The 23,692-nt window shown below is 31.2% G+C and overlaps 1 protein-coding gene across 1 annotated transcript in view; it reads right to left on the bottom strand.

Moving 5' to 3' along the window:
* Positions 1–23,692, bottom strand: part of LOC103570411 (potassium voltage-gated channel subfamily H member 8) — a 355,105-nt gene that overhangs the window by 100,882 nt on the left and 230,531 nt on the right. Inside the window, exons 4-9 of the mRNA XM_053741792.1 lie at positions 3,888–4,022; positions 3,334–3,461; positions 3,084–3,107; positions 2,454–2,685; positions 2,215–2,378; positions 1,615–1,828 (exon numbers count right to left, since the gene is read on the bottom strand). Of these exons, the coding sequence (XP_053597767.1) occupies positions 1,615–1,828; positions 2,215–2,378; positions 2,454–2,685; positions 3,084–3,107; positions 3,334–3,461; positions 3,888–4,022 (897 nt within the window). The remainder of the gene's footprint in view (positions 1–1,614; positions 1,829–2,214; positions 2,379–2,453; positions 2,686–3,083; positions 3,108–3,333; positions 3,462–3,887; positions 4,023–23,692) is intronic.

The raw sequence follows: 23,692 nt of genomic DNA, 5'->3' as shown, positions 1-23,692 counted from the left end.
TTTTAGAAGTAGTTAAAACATGTAATATTAAATCAGAGCAGACTGGAAGCCGCTTGATATATATAGAAAGAAAATCATAATTATAATAAATAAAAATAATTCTGCATTAAGGTGTGAACACGTTTTTTTTTTTTTGAAATGAAGAAAAAGGAAAGTGTTAATATATATTAAATTAGTGTCAGCAAATAATTTCGACATCAAAAATTACTTCAGGAAAACAGGTACAACAAGATGAATAAAGTATTAAATTCGAATTTAAAATGTTCCGTTAAATATTCAAATTATAAAATTCAAAATATTTAATTGAAAAGTTTGTAACCGATTAAGCGATCCAAATTTTGTAACAATATATATATATATATATATATATATATATATATATACATATATATATATATATATAATAACATAAAATTATCAAATAATTTATTTAAAGTAAAAAAACCTATCCTCTCTCCAAAAGTATTTCTTAGTCCCCGGTCTATTGGTCTAAAGACTAGGCCCGAATAAAAATAATTTTAACTGTTATTAAAGATGTAAAAAGATAACATCTTGACATAACATTAACATTTTTTTTCAGATGCCATTTCGAATCGAATGAGACCAAACATATAATTTTTGGTGATGTTAACCAGGTTTTCATCGAAAAAGCACCTGTTCATTGATATTTCGTCAACTTTTTTTTTTATTTACTTTGATTTTTAATGTGAAAGACTTAAGAAGAAAGAAAATTTGTTGGGAGAAGATATATATGAAGGAGGAGAAAGTTACCGGTGCTAAGCAGCAGTCGAAGTAGGTCAGTGCCCACCACTAGATCGCTCCCAACCTCTGTGCTGTTCCTGGTTAGATATATATTTCAGAGTTGTTATATTCTATACTTGACAGCAATTCTGGCACAGATACTTCTCTGTTATTTGACATAGTGACAAGTGCCGGTTTCGATGGTCATATAGTAGATGCTATAGTACATTGTGACAATAATGTCAAAGATTTTTGTTTTCTTGAATAATTGTTTTTTACAATGCAGAAACATAAAATACGCTTCTGGTAATAAAAAAAAATTGATTTTGTATTCAATAAATGCTCTTCAATATTCTGAAAATAATATTTTTCGGTACATTTTTTTTTTTTTTTTTTTTTTTTTGTATTCATTTACTCTGAATACCCTCTGGTTTGAGTATGTTTTCCCTCTTATCTCACTCTCGAAACATTCTGGAAACACTCTTGTATCAGTTTGTATTCACTGTGGATGCATAACGGTGTCAGTATGTATCCACTCTGGATACTTTCTGGAAACACATTGGATTTAATCCGTATCAACTCTAAAAATACTCTGGGTTCATTCTCAAAAATGGGCACAAAACCGTTTTGGAATTACTCTGTAGTCCGTATGGTTGCATCGTGTTACCAGAATATTTTCAGAGTGTGTCCAGAATATTTGTAATACCACAAGGAAGTACATGGTGCAGTTCCTATCCTGATTAAAATGTATACTTTACATAGTCGATAATTTAATCTTAAATGATATTCAAAAATTTAAAATACTTAAATAGTTTCACTGCTATGCAAAACTGGAAATTTTCAACTTTTTTTTTTCCTTGTAATTCAACTTACTGAGATTCCATTCTTTATCATTTTGCAGTCGTTCATATTCAGCTATAACATACCAGATACAAGCAAGCCAATGTGCAACTACAGAGAAAGCGAGCATTAATAATGTCAATATCACTGCACTGTATTGTGAATACCGATCTACTTTTTGAACTAGTCGGGCGAGTCGTAGTAATCTCGTTAACTTTACTAAATGAGTGTGACTGTGACCTGATTCCTGTTGCAAATAATAGGATCTTGTTAATCATGATTCAAGTGTGTTTTTCGGAAATTACTTTATAGGAAAATTACAAACGTTCTGAAACACGATTAATAATTACAATCTTTTGAAAGATTTTCGGAAACTTGAGTTGTTTACGTTTTAAAGAATTTTAAAACTACCAAAATAGAAGCTCTACGATTTAATCTTCAGTTTTATACTATTTTGAAATCTGTATAACTATTTGTTATCGAAATATTACGAGTTTAATTTGAGGCTCAAGAAATCAGAGAACCTTTCAATAGTTTTATTAATAAGAAAAATATAGCAAGTAAAGGAATATATATATATATATATATATATATATATATATATATATATATATATATGTATAAACAACTCACTTCACCACTATAAACATCAGATGCATAGAGTAAATCAAACGGCAATGCAGCAAGCAAATCAATGAGAAACCACCCTTTCAAATAATTAACTGCTATCTTACGCCCATTTAATACTAATTTTCCTTTTTTACTAATGTATGTCGTACGAAAATTGAGGATAATGTCTATGAATAGATGAATTTTATTAATTATAATTAACGTAGCGATAAACTGATATTATCAATATTGTGTTAACTGACCAACAATAAATATAGCCTCGACAATAACATCACATGCGACAGTAGGTCGCTCAGTGCTAACGAAACTTGCGTTATAAGGAACAGTAACTGCAACATAAATTGTGGCCACGAGAGTTATCCATTCCCAGGTTGTCCTCAATGACCCGTAATGACTTACGGTGAAGTATGATTTTTCAGCCGCTGAAGTCTTGTACTCAGGTAGGGGTGTCGCTGACGATGAATGAAGAAGTGGCTGCATTTTAATTTTTAATTTAAATTCTTTATTTGTGGTTATTTAATTTTTAATCGTTTTTTCTTTTACTTTTTCTCTTAAATTATATTCTATATTAACGCACTCTAATGCTATTGAAAAAATTTTTTTAATTTAAGTTTCAGAAAAAATTAGTTGGGAGAACAGTTTTTAGTAAGTATAAATACAATAAAATTTAACATCGTAGTCCAAAATATTAGCCGACTTCTATTCGTTTCAATACTCACTTCGATATGTTTGAAACCCGAGCAAAAAAAAAAAAAAACAAAATTATAACATTTGTATTATCATGAATAAGTGATAATTTGTTTTGATTATTTTTTTTTTTATTACTAATTTTTACATTCCAGGACCCTATGAGAAGTAATTTGAGTACTCACATCAATGTAATTGTAGTTAAAATTCTAAAAAACAAAATAATTACTTTATTAATAATTAATTAAGTAATTAATTGACGATCTTTTGAATTATTATAATATAAAATTGTAAGTATTTTTTTTATGCAGAATTTGATCAACTCATTATAAGTCTTATTAATCTTATCCTAAAAGAAATGATCTTTTCAAAATAATATTGTATTTTTAATATTTATTTAAAACAACTTTTTACGTAATAAAAAATATAAATAACCTTATTGTGTAATTTATGTTTGCCATCTTGATTATAATGACCCGAAAGCGAATATAGAATACCCCGGCTTCGTCTTCGCCGGCTGTAATTATGTGACGGTGCTTCAGGATCAATATCACCATTTGAATCTAAATGTAAATATTCATTGTTGATATTTGAATAAGAGTCAGTAAATGAAAGTGTATAATAAAAAAGCCAATAATCAAAGATAAATCAATTAATTATTAGTAAATTAATTATGCATGTGCTCGGTGTTTTTATTTATGTGACCGTTTAAACGTTAAGCATTTAAGTTAAGAATAGTTGAGAATAATTCATTATGAAACCCGAAGTAATCAAATTGAAAATGAATTTTCAATTAAAATTTTATTATCTCTATTCCACCTTCTTTCATTCCGTTATTTTTGAGAACAATGCCCGAGTACCCCACAAAATGATTAATTTTCTTTAGATAAAACCTGTTGCAGAATCTTAAAGTACTTTATTTTAAATGGAAAATAAGAAACTTTGTTTATTACAATAAAATAAATAGTAATCATTGCACATGAACTCACCATCACCATCTGTAGACTCACGTAGTAATGGATCTTTTTCATGTGTTATATCCTTATGTGATGCGAGAAATAAAACTACGTCACCTTTTTCATTTTTTATAGGTACTATGTCTAGTATACATTTAAATGGTGTACCTGAGAATAAAAAAAAGTTTTATAACTAATGCAGTAAATTTGTTTTTTTTTAATTTCATGAAAATTCTAATCACAAAATTAAAATAACATTTGAAATAATTTAGTACCCAAATGGTTTAGAATCTAAAGAGCAAGGAATAAGGATTTAGTGACGGGGAAAAGAACTTTCCTCGCAGTTTTCATAACACAGTTTAAATACTGTATTGTAAGAGTATTCGTAGTAACGGAGTCGATAGCAAGTAGTTTTACCGTATTCATACGATGTATTTGTAAAACTTTATTGCGGTATTTCTACGGACCTCATACTGCATTTATCAGGAGCTTATACGGCTTTTGTACCGTAATAATATGACATTTTATGTGCTCTTTGAACTCGAAAATATAACATAATTTATCCCTGATTAAGAAATCTAATTTGAAATTATTTGAAAAATCTAAATCGATTTCTCTCTGAACCTGCAACGTACTTTTTCATTTTGTATATCGAGAAAAATTATTCAAAGTAATATTTATGACTTAAAGTAATATAGGATATACTATATTACTATAAAAAAGGGACTTGTCACTCTGTTAAAAAACAGAGGAATACCCGTACCAAAATTGCTATCAAGTTTGAAATGTAACATTCCTAAAATATATTTCTTATCAGGGACAACACCAGCGGCTTGGTGCGATTTAGGGTGCTATTGATAAATTACCTAAACAAATTTTAGGAAATTTTAATACCCCCTTTATCTGAAGTAAGCTACAGATATAAGCAGAAAATTTTTTGAAACCGCAATTATTTATTGCATAAAGTAACAGATTAACAATTTATTAAAAGTGAATGAAATTTAAAAAATTGTAATTTTTTATTTGATTATTTCAATACACCTGACGTCTTTTGATACTGGGAGTATTCTGCTAACACTTACTTGGTTTCAACTGATTCTCTCACTTGAAAATTATGTTTTCACATTCAAATTATCTCAACTCGAACAAAATTCTTACCATTTAGAAGATAGTATAACTGCGTATTCCTTGAAATCGATGGTCTCAAAAACGAGGCCGACGAGGTCACTAGGCACCTTAATATTTCAAGGGCACCACTGAGAATGTAGGCTACACGATTTCTCAGAAACCTATGCAAGGCAGCCTCAAAAAAGAGAACGAAAGCTCTCAGAGATGGATCCGAAATTTTCCTTACCTTGCTCGACCTCACAGTTACAGAGTTAGGGTCTTCTTTCTAAATGTATTCGATTTACCAATGAGTCATCAGACTCAACATTATCGGTGAAATGAAATAGTTCTTTTATAAAATAAATTTAACAAAAATATATCCGAAATTTATTTATTCAAATTTGTATGGCAAAAGATATGCTTTAATTTAATACTAAACGGCGTTAACAATCATCAGTCTTTTGTTGTCCCAACAATTTGAACAATCTGATTTTTAATCCTAAATTTTGTAAAATCCTTTACTTTATAATTTCTTTAGACAATAACCTCCTTAATATAAAGAAAGAAAAACATTTGCCGGCGAGGTAAAAATTTTATAGTTTCACACGCATTCACACACTCAGAGAAATAAAATCTAATATGTCGTAAAATGCTCGATTCGTTTGCTGCCAATCTAATTTATTTCAAATAAAAAAAAAACTTCAATTAAAATTTTCACTCAACTAAAGTTTCCAGAATGCGGTCTGTTAGAATCAGCACCAAGGTCACGACCCTTAATAAGATATTATCAAGCTAGATTTCTCCGTCTTTCCACGTGGCTGGCTGAAATCACTCAGTACACCCATAGGTTATCAATTGTATGCCGCAAACGGATCGATAATTCAAACCTGTGGTCTAGAGTCGTTAAGATTAAACCTTGGACTTCGCCGTGAAGTTTCGTGGAATTTTATCATTGCTGACGTCACTAAACTGATTATAGGTACAGACTTCTTAAATCATTATGATTTTCTAGTCGACCTAAAACGAAAATGCCTTCGTGATGACATGACTGGTTTCTTGACACCCGGAAATTCTCACTAAACATCGGCAGAAACAAATATAAAAGCAGTCGATGGTAATTCTGCGTATATGGAATTATTGCAAGAATTTGCGGATATTACACGACCTGATGCTACTCAACGTCAAGCGAAAAAAGCATTCAACGGTACATCACATTTGAACGTCGCCTGGACCGCCAGTTTTGTGCAAAACAAAACGTCTGGCTCCAGACAAGCTGAAAATTGCACAAGCCGAGTTTCGCAAAATGATTCAGGAAGGTATTTGCAGACCGTCTAGCAGCGCCTGGGCTTCACTACTTCATATAGCGCAGAAGTCCGGAGAATGGAGGCCGTGCGGTAATTACCGCCCGCTTAACGATCGAACGCTCATCAATAAATATTCGTTGCGTTAACTTGACGACTTTGCCGCATTTTTACACGGTAAAAATATATTTTCAATCGTCGATTTTGCAAAACCATTTTTGCGAATACCTGTTGCACTGGAGCACGTGCTGAAAATAGCGATCATCACACCGTTTGCACTATTTGGGTTTAAAAATGCGGCTTAAACGTTTCAATGATTCATTGAAGAGGTCACTCGTGACCTGGACTTCGTCTTTCCATATGTTGACGATATCTTAGTCGCATCAACAGACGAAAAACAACACATGGATCATCTAAAAATATTAATTGAGCGTCTCCGTGAATACGGACTGGTAATTAATGTACCGAAATGCCAGTTTGGTTTACCGGAATTGAAATTTCTCGGACATGTCATCGCCAAAGATGGAATTAAGCCGTTACCAGAAAAAGTCGAGGTTATATTTCATCGTTACATCTTATTATTTGTTAGTTGTTAATTTATAAACTTTCATTATCGTGATCAATTAAATAATTTCGATGTTAAATGCTCATGTTCTGCCGTTCGATTCATTCAGATCGCTCTCCGATATGTCATCTCGAGCTAACATACCAATGATTCTGAATAACACACGTTGCAACGGATTTCATTTTTTTCGCTAAATGCTCCTCGGGAACTCTCCAGGGCATCCACCTATCTTCCAGAAATCGTGCAATACTTAAGGAAGATGTCGACTATGTCAACTCCGGATGGATCCCAAAGCTCCAGTCAGGTTGCTCTTAGCCATTGATAAGTCCTCAGAATCAAACTTTTGATCCTTATTGAGCTCACTTAGATCAAAAGAAATATCCCGTCTCTGATCAATGACTGAGAAATCTTGGGATCCCCTTTTAACGATTAATCGTTCAGGGCCCACGGCCAGACTTCCCTTCAGCTAATATACTTAAACCCAGAACATTTCCAGTCCTTATAGAATCCCGGGAACCCCTCGAACAACGTTACCACTGAGATCGTTCAGAACCCTCTGCCAGGCTTCTTTCAGAATCTCGGGAACTCATCAGCAACGTCTACAGTGTGGCTATTCAGGGTCCACTGCCAGACTTCTCCTAAGGACCAAACCAGTCTTTAGTAAGTCGTCCAGACAAATCTTTCAATTCTATCAGCTTGAAAGAGATATCCTAGTCTTACCAATTAACTACAGAATCCCGGGAACCCTTTACAACGTCTATACTGAGATCGTTCAGGGCCCCAGTCGGACTTCTTTTTCATTTCGTTTTATTGATCACAATATGGCGCAAGACGATTTACATGTTCGATCTTATATTTTCCATTGGGAATTTTTCGAATTCTATAAACTACATTATTCAGTCTATTTTCAATTTCATAAGGACCTTCCCAATCGCATTAAAGTGAATAAAATTTGAATTATTTCCGTTAATATTGACTTTTCTTTTTTTTTTTTCTTTTTTTAATGTAAATCATAATAGTAATCTCAGTAGTTTTACAAAATTCCTTATTTATGCGTCTAACTTCATACTCATTGACTCACTAAACTTTTTGAGGTATTACACAGCCCCCACAGAGAAATAAAAAAATACTTTCAAATTGACTATCTATACAATTTTTTTTTTTTTTTTATCTATCGTTCTTCGACACAAAATCATTAAATATACCCGGCTTATTAATCACGTGAATCAGTTACAAAACAAAAGAGCGGCTGAATATCACGATATCCCTAGTTAATTTGTGTTTGATAAAATGACGTTTCTTTTATTTTTGATTTTACTTAACTATCATTATCATTAAAGAATAATACATCATCAAATAATCCTTTCTGAATTTTAAATTGTCCATAAGTTTAACTCCAACTCCTCAAATGATGCTAAAAAAATATTCTTCCGGCTTCACCGGTTTTTTTTTTCTTTAAAAAAAAATAATAAGATTATTCGGCATTTGATGTTTCGATCATTATTATTTTATATTTTTATTACACACGTAATTACTCATATCCGCACGGTTACATAAATTAATAAAAATATTTTCACAACACTAATTTATTAATTATAAATTTTTTTTTTTTGTATAGTATATCACACAAGTAAATTCAAATACGCACTTTGACACCGATTAAGAAAAAATTTTCACAAAACCTATTTAATTAATCACTGAATTCATTTAAATCATTACACGCACTTGAAGTCTATATTATAAAACATATCCACAAGACTTATTTGATTCATCACCGAATTTATTCATTTTATTACGCGAACTTTAACACTATAACACATATCCACAGAACTTATGTAATTCATCAGCGAATTTATTTATATTACTACGCGCACTTTAATATTCATAAAACTTATTTAATTCATCACTAAATTTATTTGAATTAACACACGCACTTAAGCACAAATTAACAAAAATTTTGTCACCAAACTCGTTCAATTGATCACTGAATTTGTTTTTTAATTTATTATTATTTGCGTCTTTAGTAACATCAAACGAATCACGATCGTTTTCTTTTTAATCTTTGCCTTTCCCGTTGCATCACGATATTTTGACAGATATTTTTATTTTGATTTAATATTTGTAAGTTTACTCGACACACGAAAGTTACGCGCACTTACTCCACTTCTGACACCAAATTGTAGTGACTGGTGTCTTAAATTAATATCACATATACACTACAATAATAACCCACTTATAATTGAAATAATAACACCACAATTAACAGCAATAACAGAAAGCAAAGAGATATATAGTTTATTTATACACAGATGTTTGCTGTTAAGATGTCAATATAAGATTAACTGACTTAGTCGCGCATCTATAAAAACAAGAGAAGAAGGCATTTGTTTTCTAGCTATTCAAATATTTTAAAACATCAGTTTCATATTCGTTAATATATATATATATATATATATATATATATATATATATGTATATATATATATATATATATATATATATATATATATATATATATATATATATTGTGACGTTATTTTTCGTATGGGGGCAAATCAAAGTGAACGTCACAAACACCAACTGATTTTTCTGTATTTACGAGCATGGTAATTCAAGACTTAGAATTTAGCGTACAGGTATTAACGATTTTGATACAGATTTTTGATTTAAGTTATAGTTTAAGAATTAAATATAGAGTAACGTTTAGCTACAGTTATGGGTTTTGTTAAAAAAGATTATAGTAAAGATTTAGAATCAGAATTATGAAAATTAAATATGGAATATGTTTTGAGATTTAAAGTTTGAGATGATGATAAAGCTTGAGTTTTAGTTTACAGTTTTGGAATTTTGGGTATGTGGAGAAGTCAGTGTTACCGTGGAGCGGGACTCGAATTAGTCACCCGGTATCATCTGATGATAGAACCTGGTTCTATCCCTATGAGACTTCTTGGTAGATTGCAAAGGTCTAGCTGAAATGCTAGCGCTTCAGTATGTAAGGAATCTGATGGATGCAGATTGGGATCAGTTTTTGAGTTTTGGTTTGGCAGGCCTCAACAGTAATATTGTGACCGTTGCTGTTGTGGAAGCCGTTTGGTCATTTTCAATTGTTTTTGTCTGTTAGGCCTCAGAGGACAAGTCATGACCACTTGTACCGCTAAGAAAGTCATAGGTCACTTAGTTTTAAGTTTTACGAACCCAGCTGAAGTCTGTTCCAGGAGAGCAACTGCCAAGGATATCCATACTCAAAGTCAGGTTTAGTGAGTACCTTTGGTGAGGTATAAGCCTCCAGTTACCGATATAGTAGAGTTTGGAAATTGATTTATGGATTTAGAATATAGAGGTCAGTTATAGATAATGATAAGATTTAGTTTTGGATTTTGGTTATTGAGAAAAGAGGAGTCGAAGGGAGACATTCGAAGAGGACGGACGTGAGCATTCAGCTCTGGTCGCTCGAAGCGAGCAAACGTGTCCAGAAATAGCGTTACAGTTCATGGCATTGCGGAAAGCTACAGATTAAGATTATTGTTACAGAAGTATTATTTAAAACAGTGTGAGACGTTACTCAATATTTTATTGATCAGTAATCAGGAATGAAATAATTATTATAATTATCAATAATTAATTGAGTTCGAGTCAGAGTCTTGAGATATTATGCTGTTTTGGTTAAAGAAAATATTTAAGAACTGAGAGAATTATGAGAATATTGTTACAGTTTAGAGTCATGTTCACGATTTATTGTTAATATTATTTTATAAAATAATTATAAGAGATATGTTTAATTATTAAACCAATTGTCGTCTAATTGACGTCAGTATTAGACCCATGTACGTTAGTTTTACTACTTTTGTTAAAGAGAATGTTCTAGAATATCGATTCTTATAATTTATTGTTCTAAGTTACTGAATATTAGTTGATTGTTAATTAGCTTTAGAAATAAATTAATTTATTTTTAAGGTATCGACACATATCGTTTAGATCTCAATTTACCTTTTTGTCAAGATTAATTTCATTATTATTAGATTCAGTATTCTGTTATAAAGAAGACTTACCCACGAAGCTACAGTATTTTGTTAATTGTTAAATAGAGATTTGAGATTATTTGTTGTTCAATAAAAATTGCAAATTCACCGATAACCTACATTAATTTGAAATGATGTAACACGGACCACTCCCTCTCTCCATAAACCTACACTCTGAGCGACACCATGGCATACCGTAACTCTGTTTTTAGTTTTCCAGTCTCTGTTTTTGTTTTTGCTTATAAGTTCTGAGCATTTTGTTAAGTTTTATTTATAATTTTTTTTAGTTGCGTGGTTTTGGTGATAATTCCAGAGATCAAAAATTATCCAGTTTTTATTGATGCGTGGTTTTGAGATAGTTCCACAGACCAAAAATTTATCTAATTCTTAAGATTTACTGGTTTGGTGATTCCAGTGATAAAAATTACCTGGCGTCCTGTTAGTATTAAGACTGTAGGCTAAAGATAGAGAACGAAGTTTGTAGCGCAAAAATCTAGGCGTATTAACGTATGCTTGGATAGAGATGAGATTTTTGTCGTTATAATATATATATATATATATATATATATATATATATATATATATATATATATATATATATATATATATATATATATTTATTTATTGTGAGGTTTTTTTTTATGCAATTCAAATTCGGGCTTACGTCACAATCACCAACTGATTTTTGGGCATAACCGAGCATATTGACTCAAGGCAATGATTAAGCTACAGTAATTAAGAATTTTTGATACAGTTTCTTGTTACATTCTGGTTGATGTTTTGGCGCTGGCGTAGTTGAGCGGTCAATTTGAATTGGACGTAATGAGAACTTACATATAATTATAAATAATTATTAAGTATGGGTTGAACAGCCACCACTCGGTGGTTGAAATAAACTGGTTGTTTAATTACATATTATTTTACATCTTAATCCGATTTATTCAATTGTAAAGATTAATTTCGAATAATGTAAAAATATACAATTGAATCAATTTATAAATTTGTTTTAAGTACTCTTAACAGTGACTTAAAAAGTGTGTGAAGGAAGTTGAGTATTTAATATTGAGCCTGACTGCTATCAATGACTCTATATTTCAGACTGATTTCTCTTGATCGGGAAAAACTAGAGTAAGTCTCTTATTAATACGAGGCGCTTGGGCATCAGGCCCGCCCATCGTTCGATATAGAGGGGTGGATGGAGATAAGCAATATTCTCGAATGATCCATTCTCCGTTCTCACGTTTTCTCCGTTTTTGTTATTAACAAATAAGTCACTTATCTATGAACAAAAGTTATCTTAGAATAAAATAGATGTTTGTGCAGCTGCACGTCTCGAGGATTTACTCGAGGCGTCAGCGTTTATTTGTACATAACAAATATTAAGAGACAAATAATTTTCTCAATATTTTTTAAATATTCTAAATAATAATATACTATTTTCAATTCAATGGTTTTATATTATTTTATATTATTATATTATGTTATATTATTATATTAAATTATATTATTATATTATATTATATTATTATATTAAATTATATTTTTATATTATATTATTATATTAGATTATCTTCTATAATATAGGGTCACTTATTAATTATTTCACTTGTTAAATTATCAATATGTTCCTTAATTAATTAGTTAGGTCTCAGATGGGTCTTTCAATAATTAGTATTTAAAAATAGTCAGAGACATCTGACGAGCAGGCTGGAACGTAACATTCTTATGAATTGAAAATGGGTGAATTAGAAGGAAAGAATCAACGGCGGGAATTAAGTAGTGGGAGTGTAAAGTTCTCATCTGGAGCTGGACATTGTGTATGTGGACAAGTCAGAGTAACCGTGGAGTGGGGCTGAAGTAATTGCCACCCGGTTTCATCTGATGTCAGGATGCTTGCCTGACCCTATGAGACTTCCATGTGGAGTGCGAAGGTCTAGCTGAAATGCTAGCGCTCCAAAATACGGACCATGGATCGGGCATATGAGATCAGTTTTTGTCTTTATGATTGGCAGGACTCAGCGATAATTTTGTGACCACTATCGCTGTGGAAATCGTTATTTCTGGTCAAGTTTGGAGTTCTGGGTTTTGTTGGTAGGCCTTAGTGGACAGCTTTGACCAGTGTGCTGCTGAGGGTAACCGTTGATCACTTAGATTTGGGGGAATTTGGTCTGCGATCTCGACCGAAGCCAAGTCCAGGAGAGTAGACACACTGGGATATCCATACTCAATAAAATTAGGGAGTCCTGGAGACTGGAGAAAAAAGAAACAACTTGATTCTGGCTCGTTGATTCTTTCGGTAGGGAGTTGGAGATACGAGTTGGGAGAGAGAGTAGGGACTCGGGCATTCGACCCTGGTCGCTCGGAGTGAGTAGAAGTGTTCAGGCCTCACGCTACAGTTATTGACATCAAAGATAGCTACTGGATGGAATTATAGTTACAGAAGTATTATTTAAACAGTGTTAGGCGTTATGTGAGATATTATTCACCAGTAACCAGGTATAAAATAATTATTATTATCGTCAATAATTGATTGAGTTCGAGTCACAGTCTTGAGGTAGTGTGCTACGGTTTTAATTAAGGAGAATAGTTAAGATCTAAGAGAATTATGGGAAGACAGTTACAGTTTAGGACCACGTTCACGTTTTATTGCCAAAATGTTGTTTTACAGAAAGATGAAAAGAAATATGCTAAGTAGTATGCTCATGGTTATCCAATGGGCATCCAAGGGAGACCCATGCACGCACGACTTAAAATTTTATTAGAAGGAAAGTCTAGGATACCGAGTTAAGGACTATTGTTTTAGTTCACCGAATGCTAATTGAACATCGGCTGGCTCCGGTTACTTAATTAATTGATTTATTTATTTATAAGATATCGATACGCATCATTTAGATGTCAATTTACTTCTGTTAAGATTAGTTTTACTATTATTATTAGAGTCAGTATTTTGTTATACTTTATATATGTATATATATATATATATATATATATATATATATATATATATATATATATATATATATATATATATGGGTCATTCCGTGTCAAATCGACCAATGGTTGGAATCGAACCTTTTTGATTTGGATGAATTTTGGTCAGAAGTTTCCTATTACCATATAACGCAATTCTGCCAACGGAAAAAAATTTGAAAATTTTTCTTCAAAAGTTATGCGAAATTTAAAATTTCGCGATTTTTCCAGTTTTTCACCTTTAGTCTTTCAATATTTCGAAAACTATGATACGTACTATAATGATCCAAAGCTTTTTTTGAAAGGAATACTTGAAGTTATGAAAAATAAGATACTCCAAAAAAAAATTTTGAGAAATGACAAATTTGTCAAATTTTTAATTCTTGAAATTCGTCAAAAATGACGATCGACGTTAAATTTTTTGTGTAACACCTTGTACTCATTTTAAAAGATTCTGAAATTTTCAGAACTGCGTTTTTTATTTTTGCATATATAAATATTTAACTTACAACTAACTAAAACTGAATAATTTGAATCGTTACGTGACAGTTTTATCAATAAACGAAATTATTACTGCAGAAATTCACAAAATCGATTGATTTCTCAACTTGACTTAACTAAAAATGAAAAAAAAAAAGTTAGTTATTAAAGTTTAAAAATTTACATTTTTCAATAATTAAAAAATACAGCCGGTAGGTATTAAATAAATACGAATATAACCGTCCACGGTGGTCTTCTTTACAATATTATGACAGTAAGTGAAATTTTCACTGGTGAAATTCACTCAATTGCGGGATTGCTTAACTTTACTTAACAAAAATATCAAGAAAAAAATAATTTTTTTTTTTTTTAAATTCAAGAACTCATATTTTTGCAAAAACAAATAACACAGTTCTGAAAATTTCAGAATCTTTTAAAATAAGTACAAGGTATCGAAAATGATTGAAATTCGGATTTTGGATTTCTAAATTTTTTCTTTCTCGTGGCAGCAATTGTTTATATTTGTAAAATTATGACTATGCTGAAAATTTGTGCTCAAAATTCAAATATTTAAACGGCGCTCAAGAATTTTGAATATTAACTAATAATGTGTAACTAATACTTTGAATTAGATTTTGGATTTTTTCATAACCTCAATTATTGTCATTTCAGTAAAATATAACTTTTTCATAACCAAAAGTATACAGGAAAGTCTTAATTAATAAAATTTGGTAAGTTTTGAATAAGCGAAAAAACCTACAAATTGAATTAAAAAATAACAAAGTACGTAAATAACTTATTATTTCTATTTCTCGGGTTATATTTTTATTCATTGTCATGCAAATTAATGGTGAAAAATCGAGAAGCTTTAATTTTTATATTCAAGGGTCGCTCAAAAACGTCAAAAAGACAGCAATCGGAAATATTCAAAATTCTTGAACGAGGTTTAAATATTTAAATTTTGGGCTTATATCATCAGCGTAATCATGATTTCACAAATATAAACTATTTCTGCCACGAGAAAGAAAAAAGTTTGAAATAAAAAATTCGAATTTCGATCATTTTTGATATTTTCAAAATTCGTGAGCGACCACTTATAAATTTTTAAGACTCGAAAAAAAAAAATAGTCGGTTTTTTTGCGCCACCCTAATATGTTTGTCTAGTATATACTTTGGAAACATTTTTTTCTTAGATCGTACACTGTGAAAAATTCCCATTAAATTTTACTATGGGTGCATTGTAACCCCGGACCATAAGAAAACTGATACAAAATTTACAAGTGTCCCATAGTAAACGTATGCGCTTAGGTCCCAATTGTGTCGTCTGCGCATACCGTTTACTATGGGATACTTGTAAATTTTGTACCAGTTTTCTTATGGTCCTGTGTTACGTATTGTATTGCCCATAGTAAAATTTGTTGGAAATTTTTCACAGTGTATGTTTTGAGGACATTTGTATAATTTGAGGATTGTCCCTAAATGAAACATATATCTAAGAGATAGTTTGGGGACATGACCCCAAAGTATGCATTCAATTCATCACATATTTTGAGGTCAATCGAAAAATTGTCGTCAAACAAAATTTACGTCATTTTTAGACGTCATGCGATTCAGCGACAAAGAAGGCCGTTTAACTGTATTTCAAAATGTTGCTTGTCTATTTCCATGAAGGCGTGCAAGTTTATTAGAGTGTTAACAATAAGTTTCTCTTTAATACACTAAAAAACTGATTTATATGAGCCGACTCAGATTTATTTGAGCTAAAAATGTTATATATTTGGATATGGCAAAATAAATATTTAATTGTAAGAAGGATATAATATATTTAAGTAGTTAAATTGCATGAAATAAGTCATTTTGCTTTGAGTCAATTGCATATTCTGAGGTCAATCGGAAAATAGTCGTTAAAAAAAATTTTCGTTATTTTTGGAAGTCCTGATGTTTAGTGAACTAGAAGGCTATTTAACCGAACATCGGAGTATTGTTTGTGTATTATTCACTTGAAATACTTTACCTTGTGAACATATACCCTTAATCTGACATCATATGTAAGATATAAAAATGTCAGTGCATTTTATATAAATTTGAAGTCAATATGACGTTCTGTATAACTTTACTATGACGTAAAAACATGTGATGTCATATTGATACAAGCATGACGTTTGTATGACGTCACAGTTATCTCATAAATGACAATAGCTTGACATAAGATCTGCATCACATTGTTACGTAGTAATAACGTCATTATTGTACCTCATAGGAATTTTCCTAAGATTCTAAAAAATTATTATCCAGTTCCAAGAGCAGTACTTGTAAAAAATTTATTCAATATTGAGTATTTACAAAATTTTATTAAACTTCATAAAATTTCATATAATTATCATCGAGTCCGACTGTAAAATGAGCGAATAAATCAGTTGGATCTGGTTTAGGCGAGGTGAATTAAACAATTGAAAATTACACAGATTTTATCAATAAATAAATAATAGATTTATTTACAATTATTTACACTTTAAGATTATGAGAACTGATACACAAGAGCGACTGCGACTAGAAAATAATACGCGATAGCGATTGCAAACTCGAAGATATAATTCACGTATAAATTGACACGTGGTCAGTAGCGGTTTACTCAACGGAAATTAATTTACAATTAATTACTAGCGAAAGAACAATTTATATATTCTCAATAAATAGCAGCCTTGATATACTGACTAAATATTGAGGATAATTCAGCGTAGCGGTTTAGTTTAATATCACCAAAGGTATTAATTACTGAAGCCGTTTCAAGCACGAGGTTGCAAGTAGCAAAGCACGTTGTAGAATAATAATGAGATGGTAGCGTCGTTGAGTCGTCGAGGAGCTTGGTGTCGACGTGGCAGCCTTGGTGCATATAACGAATTTTCCCATTGGCTTAAAAGCGCGCGAACGGGAAGTAATTGATAGCGAAGCCTCTCATTGGCTGGCCAGTATATAACGAATTACGTGATTGGCCGGCTTGTAGTGGGTTCTCAAGGCGTCTTGACACGGTCTTGAGTTAGAAATTGTATGTGCCGGGCCCCAATAGCGAGTGACCCGGCACTATTCTGACCTTCAGTCAGTAGCAAGCTCGGCAACTCCCGAACCGAGCGGAAATGCACGAAGCTTGATTCAAACCAGTCAAGCTCGTGACTGAACACCGACAAATATTGTTGTCATGAAATTTTAAACAAGTTCATGGAGTTTTTTAAAATCTTGTGGAAATCCACCTCAAAAACTTTTAAACTTAACCTTTCCCAGCCTTTGACTCTGATTACATCAATTTAGCACTACTATAAGCTCAAACTTTCGTGATGCGGACCAGTGAGCAGCGTTCAGGAATACCACCCAATAGGAGCCATGTTTTCTACCGAGGATTTTTTTATTATTTAACGTTATCAAATCTTGTTTCTAAGTTTGTAATGCATAAGCGTGGTTATAATCAAGTAAAAAATTCAATTTTGATTTTTTTTTCTTTTTTTTCAAAAAAATTTTTTTCGAATTGATAATTTTGACATCATCTATGTTTCATATTGACGTCCTTAATGTCACATTGACATCACATTTACGCCATGGTTACATCATCCATCTCACGTCATACCGTACGTAAACGCAAGAAATAATGCATCACATCTGACTCATTCCTGACTTATATTTTACGTATACAATTACATAGCGTAACGTATATTTTAACGATATGAATTATTCCTGAGTTCACAAATCGGTTTATGTTTTCATAATGTATTTTTTAGTGATATTTATACACAGAAAAAATAATTAACTTGATTCAAGAAAATTATAGCCTTCCGAATTTTTTTATCTTGATTCAATAAAAATGAAACACTTGATTTAAAAACCTTCTTTTGATTTAAGATAGTCAATTTTATTGTTCCAAATAAAATTGATTGTTGAAGCGAAATTTAAATTTCCATGGTTTAAGATCAAAAATCCTTGGCTAAAGAAAATCAGTCATCTCACACCAAAAAAACAATGTTTTGAACAATAAAAAGTTTACTTTACCGATTTACTTTGAACTGCCTCACTCAAAAATACTTTGAAATGCCTTCGTTTTAGAAAAAAAATCGTTTTTTACCATTTATTAATAAACGATATCTCTTGAGAGAATCAAACTATTGAGACGGTTAAGGTGACAAGCAACGCGTTTTATTGAGTTCTACAGCTGATCAAGTTTTGAAATTTATTGAACTGGTCATTTTTGAGAAATTTCGAAAATATTAAAAAAAATTTTTTTTTTAATTCTTTCGACAACGGTTTCTTTTGAACGAATGAACCGATTTTGATGTTTGAGGTGGCATTCGATGCGGCTTATGAAGTTTCAAAGCCTAGTTGATTTTGGAATCAATCTATCGAACACATTATAAGTTATCCAAAAAAAAATATTTTTGAAAAAATCTTATTTTTAGAATATCTTTGGACGAGCCTCACCGATCAAATTCATTTTTTTGCAGCTTTCAAATATTGACAAGCCACGTTGAATGACACCTTGACGATCCAAATCGATTCATCCGTTCAAAAGTTACAGATATTTACATACATACATACATCCATACATACAGTCGGACATCATCTTGAAATTAATCAGAATAGCTCCCTAGAATCTCAAAACGACAACATCTGTTATAAATTCGATTTTCGAAAATCAGTCCGAAACCAATAAATTCCTGAATTTTTGAAAATTTTCAATTTTTTCAGCGAGAAGTAAAAAAATTTGCTAAGACGAAGAAACTACTTCTTGCTCCAAAAAAAAAAAAAAATTGTCTTGCTCCAAAAAATAAATTGCTAAAGTGAAAATAAATGTTGCTTTGGCCACGTAAAAAATTTCTTGCTCCAAAAGTTTGATTCTTTAATAAAAAAGAAAAATTTTCTCAGTCAGAAATGTATTCTCACTCCGAAAGGTTGACGTGTAGATTCTTTTTTTTTTTTCTGAACCCTATTTATTTTTTTTTTTTTTTTATTCCGAGAAAAATTACTCAAGTAACAATTATTAGTAAATATTAAGGTCATGGTGTACTATAGGATATACTCTAGTACAATCCAAAAAAGTACTTGTCACTCTGTCAAATGACAGAGGAGTACTCGTGTCAAAATTGCTTGCAAGTTTGGAATAAAGCAATTCTAGAATATCTTTCTTAACAGGGACAATACAGGTGGCTGAGAGAAATCTTTTAGCGAGCACTGAACTACTCTCGCTGCTGCTGCCTAGTAATTTAATTTTCTTTAAGCAAAAAAAATGCAATTTTAATACAAAAAAATCCGGGTGTCGGTTGACCCTGCGGGCCAGTCCCAAAACTTTCCGCTGTTTTCGAGCTCAAGGAGCTTCTTGAGCTCGAAAATATTAATGTGACTGTATGTTTGACCTCTTCGAACTCGAAAATCTTATTGCATGCGATTGTTTTTTTATGAGCTTTTCAAACTCGAACAAGTTACGTCTTATGCTAAAGATTAAAAGTTTAAGAATCGAAAATCATTAATGAACAAGCGGTTTTTAAAGTTTAATTTCCGATTATGTTCAATAAAATAGATTTATTGAGGCAGAAATCAATGTTAGTGATCGAAATCAAGATTTAAATTAGTTTTGGCTTAGATCAGAGCAATAATATATCAAATATCCGACAAAATCATTAAAAACAGTGTTTTTTCGATTTTTTCGTTGATGATATGGTTTAAACTAAAGAACAAGTTTGATGGCATTATATGATGATCAAAAGAAACCATAAAGAGAAAATGTTTGTATGATTTCAGACACATTTCAGTACATGTGTCTGAATAAATAAAAATGTATTGTAATACATTTTTATTTATTTGGAAAAAAAAAACATAGAATGTTATTTTTTTAACTTTTCAACGCCGATATCTTTCAAACCAATTAACCAATTTCGACGTTTGAGGTGGCAATAGGCGCGTTTTATTGGATTCTAGAGCTGATTTGAATTTAAAAGCGATTGAGTCAGCCGTCATAAAGATATTTGAAAAAAACCGTTTTTTACCATTTCTTTCTCCGACGATATCTCTCGAACAAATTAACCGATTGAGATGGTTAAGTTCTGATTAGATTTTGACGTCAATCGTTCAATTTGTTTCCGAGAAATCAATAAATAACTAAAAAAACAAAAAATTTTTTTTTTTCGTAATTCACCAATATTTTCGAGTCTACTTGATCAAATGATCTGAAATTTTCAGGAAAGTTGATGGCCAACAGGCTTTTTCGATTGCCACCTTAACCATCCAAATCGATTCATTAGTTAAAAAGTTATAGACCATTCACACACATACACACACACACTTGCATGCATACATACACACACATGACCCCCCCACACACACACACAGCTACTCGAACATCATCCTGAAAATAGAATAGTTTCCAAGGACCTCAAAACGTAGACATTTGATGAAAACTCGATTTTCGAAAATCGGGGTGAAAACAATAACTTCCTGAAATTTTTGAAAATCTTCGATTTTCTAAGCAGAAAGTTAAAAATAATGTATCTTACTTAAAAAAAAATATCTCTTGCTTTAAGTAATATAAACTCTTGAAAAAAGTGAAAATTTTTTGATTTAAGCGTAAAAATAGGTTGACATGGGGAAAAAATTTTTGATTCAAGATAATAATTTGGAGATAATTGTTACTTGGTTCAAGTAAATTTTTATTTTTCGAATCAATCAAAAATAATTTCTTGAATGAAGAATATTTTAGTTGATTCAAGTTAACTGGTTTTTCTGTGTATGATTTGAAGAAAGTCGTCAACTAAAACATAATAGGCAGTTAGGTTTACTAAGTGTATGAAGTAGGGACATCTTTCACGGATCATGATGCGGAGCAGAGAGTGCTTTACGATCAAAAAATTTTGTTCCCTTCACTCCGGCAACTATTGTAATTATTGTATTGTTACGTTCTGGAAATCCTACAGGATTAATTTAATTATTAAAAAATTATTTTTCCTATTTGTTTCTATGAACAATCGTTGCTGAAAAAGTCCTAACATTAATTTGTTATTTAATTTCCAGGTATGGCATCGATGGATTATTGTTAGAACCCCAAATAAAATTTTGAGATCTTTTTACTTTTCCGGGGAAACTATTAGTCTTATCACGAAATATTATAAAAATTTTTTGTAGGCAATTCCATTCCGCATAAATTATTACGAATAAAATTATCAAAATTTTGCATTGATTTCGAGTTATTTTCATTTCAATGTCAAGCTCTTAAAATCAATCAGAAAAGTTTTTTTGAAAGCTTGATATTGAAATGAAAATAACTTAAAAACAATGTGGAATTTCGAATATCTTCATTCGTGAATACTTCGCCAAAAATACAATTACCTGCAAAAAAGTTCTTATTACATTCTGTGAGAAGTCTGATAGTTTTTCCAGAAAAGTCGAAAGATCTCAGAGTTTACTATAAATTTAACTTCAAGCTCAAATAACTTTCGAACAGATAGATTTATCAAAAAATGATACAAAACATTTGTTGTAGAGCGTTCGATTTCCTATTGAAATACTTATTGCACGTAAATATGCGTCAATCTATTTGTAAGCTAAAAAATTCTAAAAAAAAAAAAAAAATTTTTCCTATATTATAGAAACCAAAAATAAAAAAAAAACAGATTGAAGCCAACCTTAATATTATTATTAAGAGCTTGAATTGGTACCAAAATTTTTATTTTCCGGTATACTTTCAATTGTTGGACACCATAGAAAAAAACAATTTTTTTGAAACACCCTAATCTATACATATTAGGGTGCGTCATTTAGAAGCAACATTTTTTTTTTAAGTGCATATGGAGAAAACCGTAGTTCAAAACAAAAAAATATTTTCGCGCGAGCAATAACGATTCTTTGTCGATTACAGACCTAGCTCATTCAAAAATTCGATTTCCCATTTAAATATCACGGGAAATCGGTTTTTTTTTAATTTGGGTGTTTTTTAACTTGCTAACAAATCAATAGATCAGATAGACCAATATATATTTTTGTAGTGAATCGAACGCTCTACTAAAAACGTCTCATCATTTTTTGATGAATTCATATGCTCAAAAGTTATTAGAGCTTGAAGTAAAGTTGGAGATCTTTTTACTTTTCCGGCGAAACTATCAAACTTATCACACAATGTTGTGGGGTCTTTTTCGTTGACAATTTTACTCTCTACAAAGTATTATCGGTGAAGTTTTTTCAAATTCTGAATTGTTTTCTAGTTATTTTCATTTTCATGTCGAGCTCTTGAAATCGATTAGAATACTAGGTTTTTAAGAGCTTGAAATTAAAATAAAAATAACTAGAAAACAATGTGAAATTCGTAAAAACTTTACTGATTATAATTTGTAGAAAATCAAATTATCAACAAAAAAGATCCTATAATATTTTGTGGAAAGTCTAATAGTTTCGCCGGAAAAGTGAACAGATATCTTAATTTACTCTAATTCGAATTCGAGCTTCGATAACTTTTGAACAGATGGATTTATCAAAAAAATGATAAAAGACGTTTTTTGAACAACTTTAAATTTCCTACAAAAATATATGCTAAGCTCATCTGTACAATGTGACGCATTGTCGAGATAAAAAATTCCAAATTTGAAAACTGTGTTTTTTCAATTTTTTGGTCGATAATATTATTTAAACTGGGAAATGAGTTAGCTCCCATTACACGGCGATGAAAAGAGACCATTATAAAGACGAAAAGTCGGTATGATTTTGAATACATTTTAGTACCCTAATGGACCTAAATTACGGTAATGCACCGTAACATACCAATTTACAGTGAGTTTACCGTACTTTACAGTGGGGTTAGGGTAATTTACGGTGGTTTTACCGGAACGTACGGTAATCCGCCATAATTACAGTAATTCGGTAATCCATCCGAATTTTTACGGTGAATGTACGGTCAACCCACCATTATTTACGGAAAATCCACCATGATTTACGGTAAACCACGCAGATTTATGATAAACCCAACGTGATTTATAGTAAACCCACCGTAACTCACCCATTTACCGTAACTTACGGTGAATCTGCCCGAATTTGACGGTAGTTTACTGTATTCTACGGAAGATTTACGGCACAAATACAGTAAATTTTTGGTAAATTCGGTCTGCTAGGGTACCATTGTATTATAATTTATTTGAAAAAATCACATAAAATCTTGTTGTTTTAACTTTTCGACGCCGATATCTTTTGAGCTAGTTGATCAATTTTGACCTTCAATATGGCAATTGACATCTTTTATTGAATTCTAAAGCTGAGTAGAATATAGAATTTGTCAATTCGATAGTTACCGAAATATTCTTGAAGAACGAAAAAAAAAAATCTGGGCGTCGGTCGGCCCTGTGGGCCAGCCCCATAACTTCCTGCCGTTTTCAA

This window comes from Microplitis demolitor, chromosome 9 (assembly GCF_026212275.2).
Source record: "Microplitis demolitor isolate Queensland-Clemson2020A chromosome 9, iyMicDemo2.1a, whole genome shotgun sequence".
NCBI classification, from domain to species: domain Eukaryota; kingdom Metazoa; phylum Arthropoda; class Insecta; order Hymenoptera; family Braconidae; genus Microplitis; species Microplitis demolitor.
The sequence above is the reverse complement of the archived record's forward strand: the minus strand, read 5'-3'. Positions and strand labels throughout refer to the sequence as shown.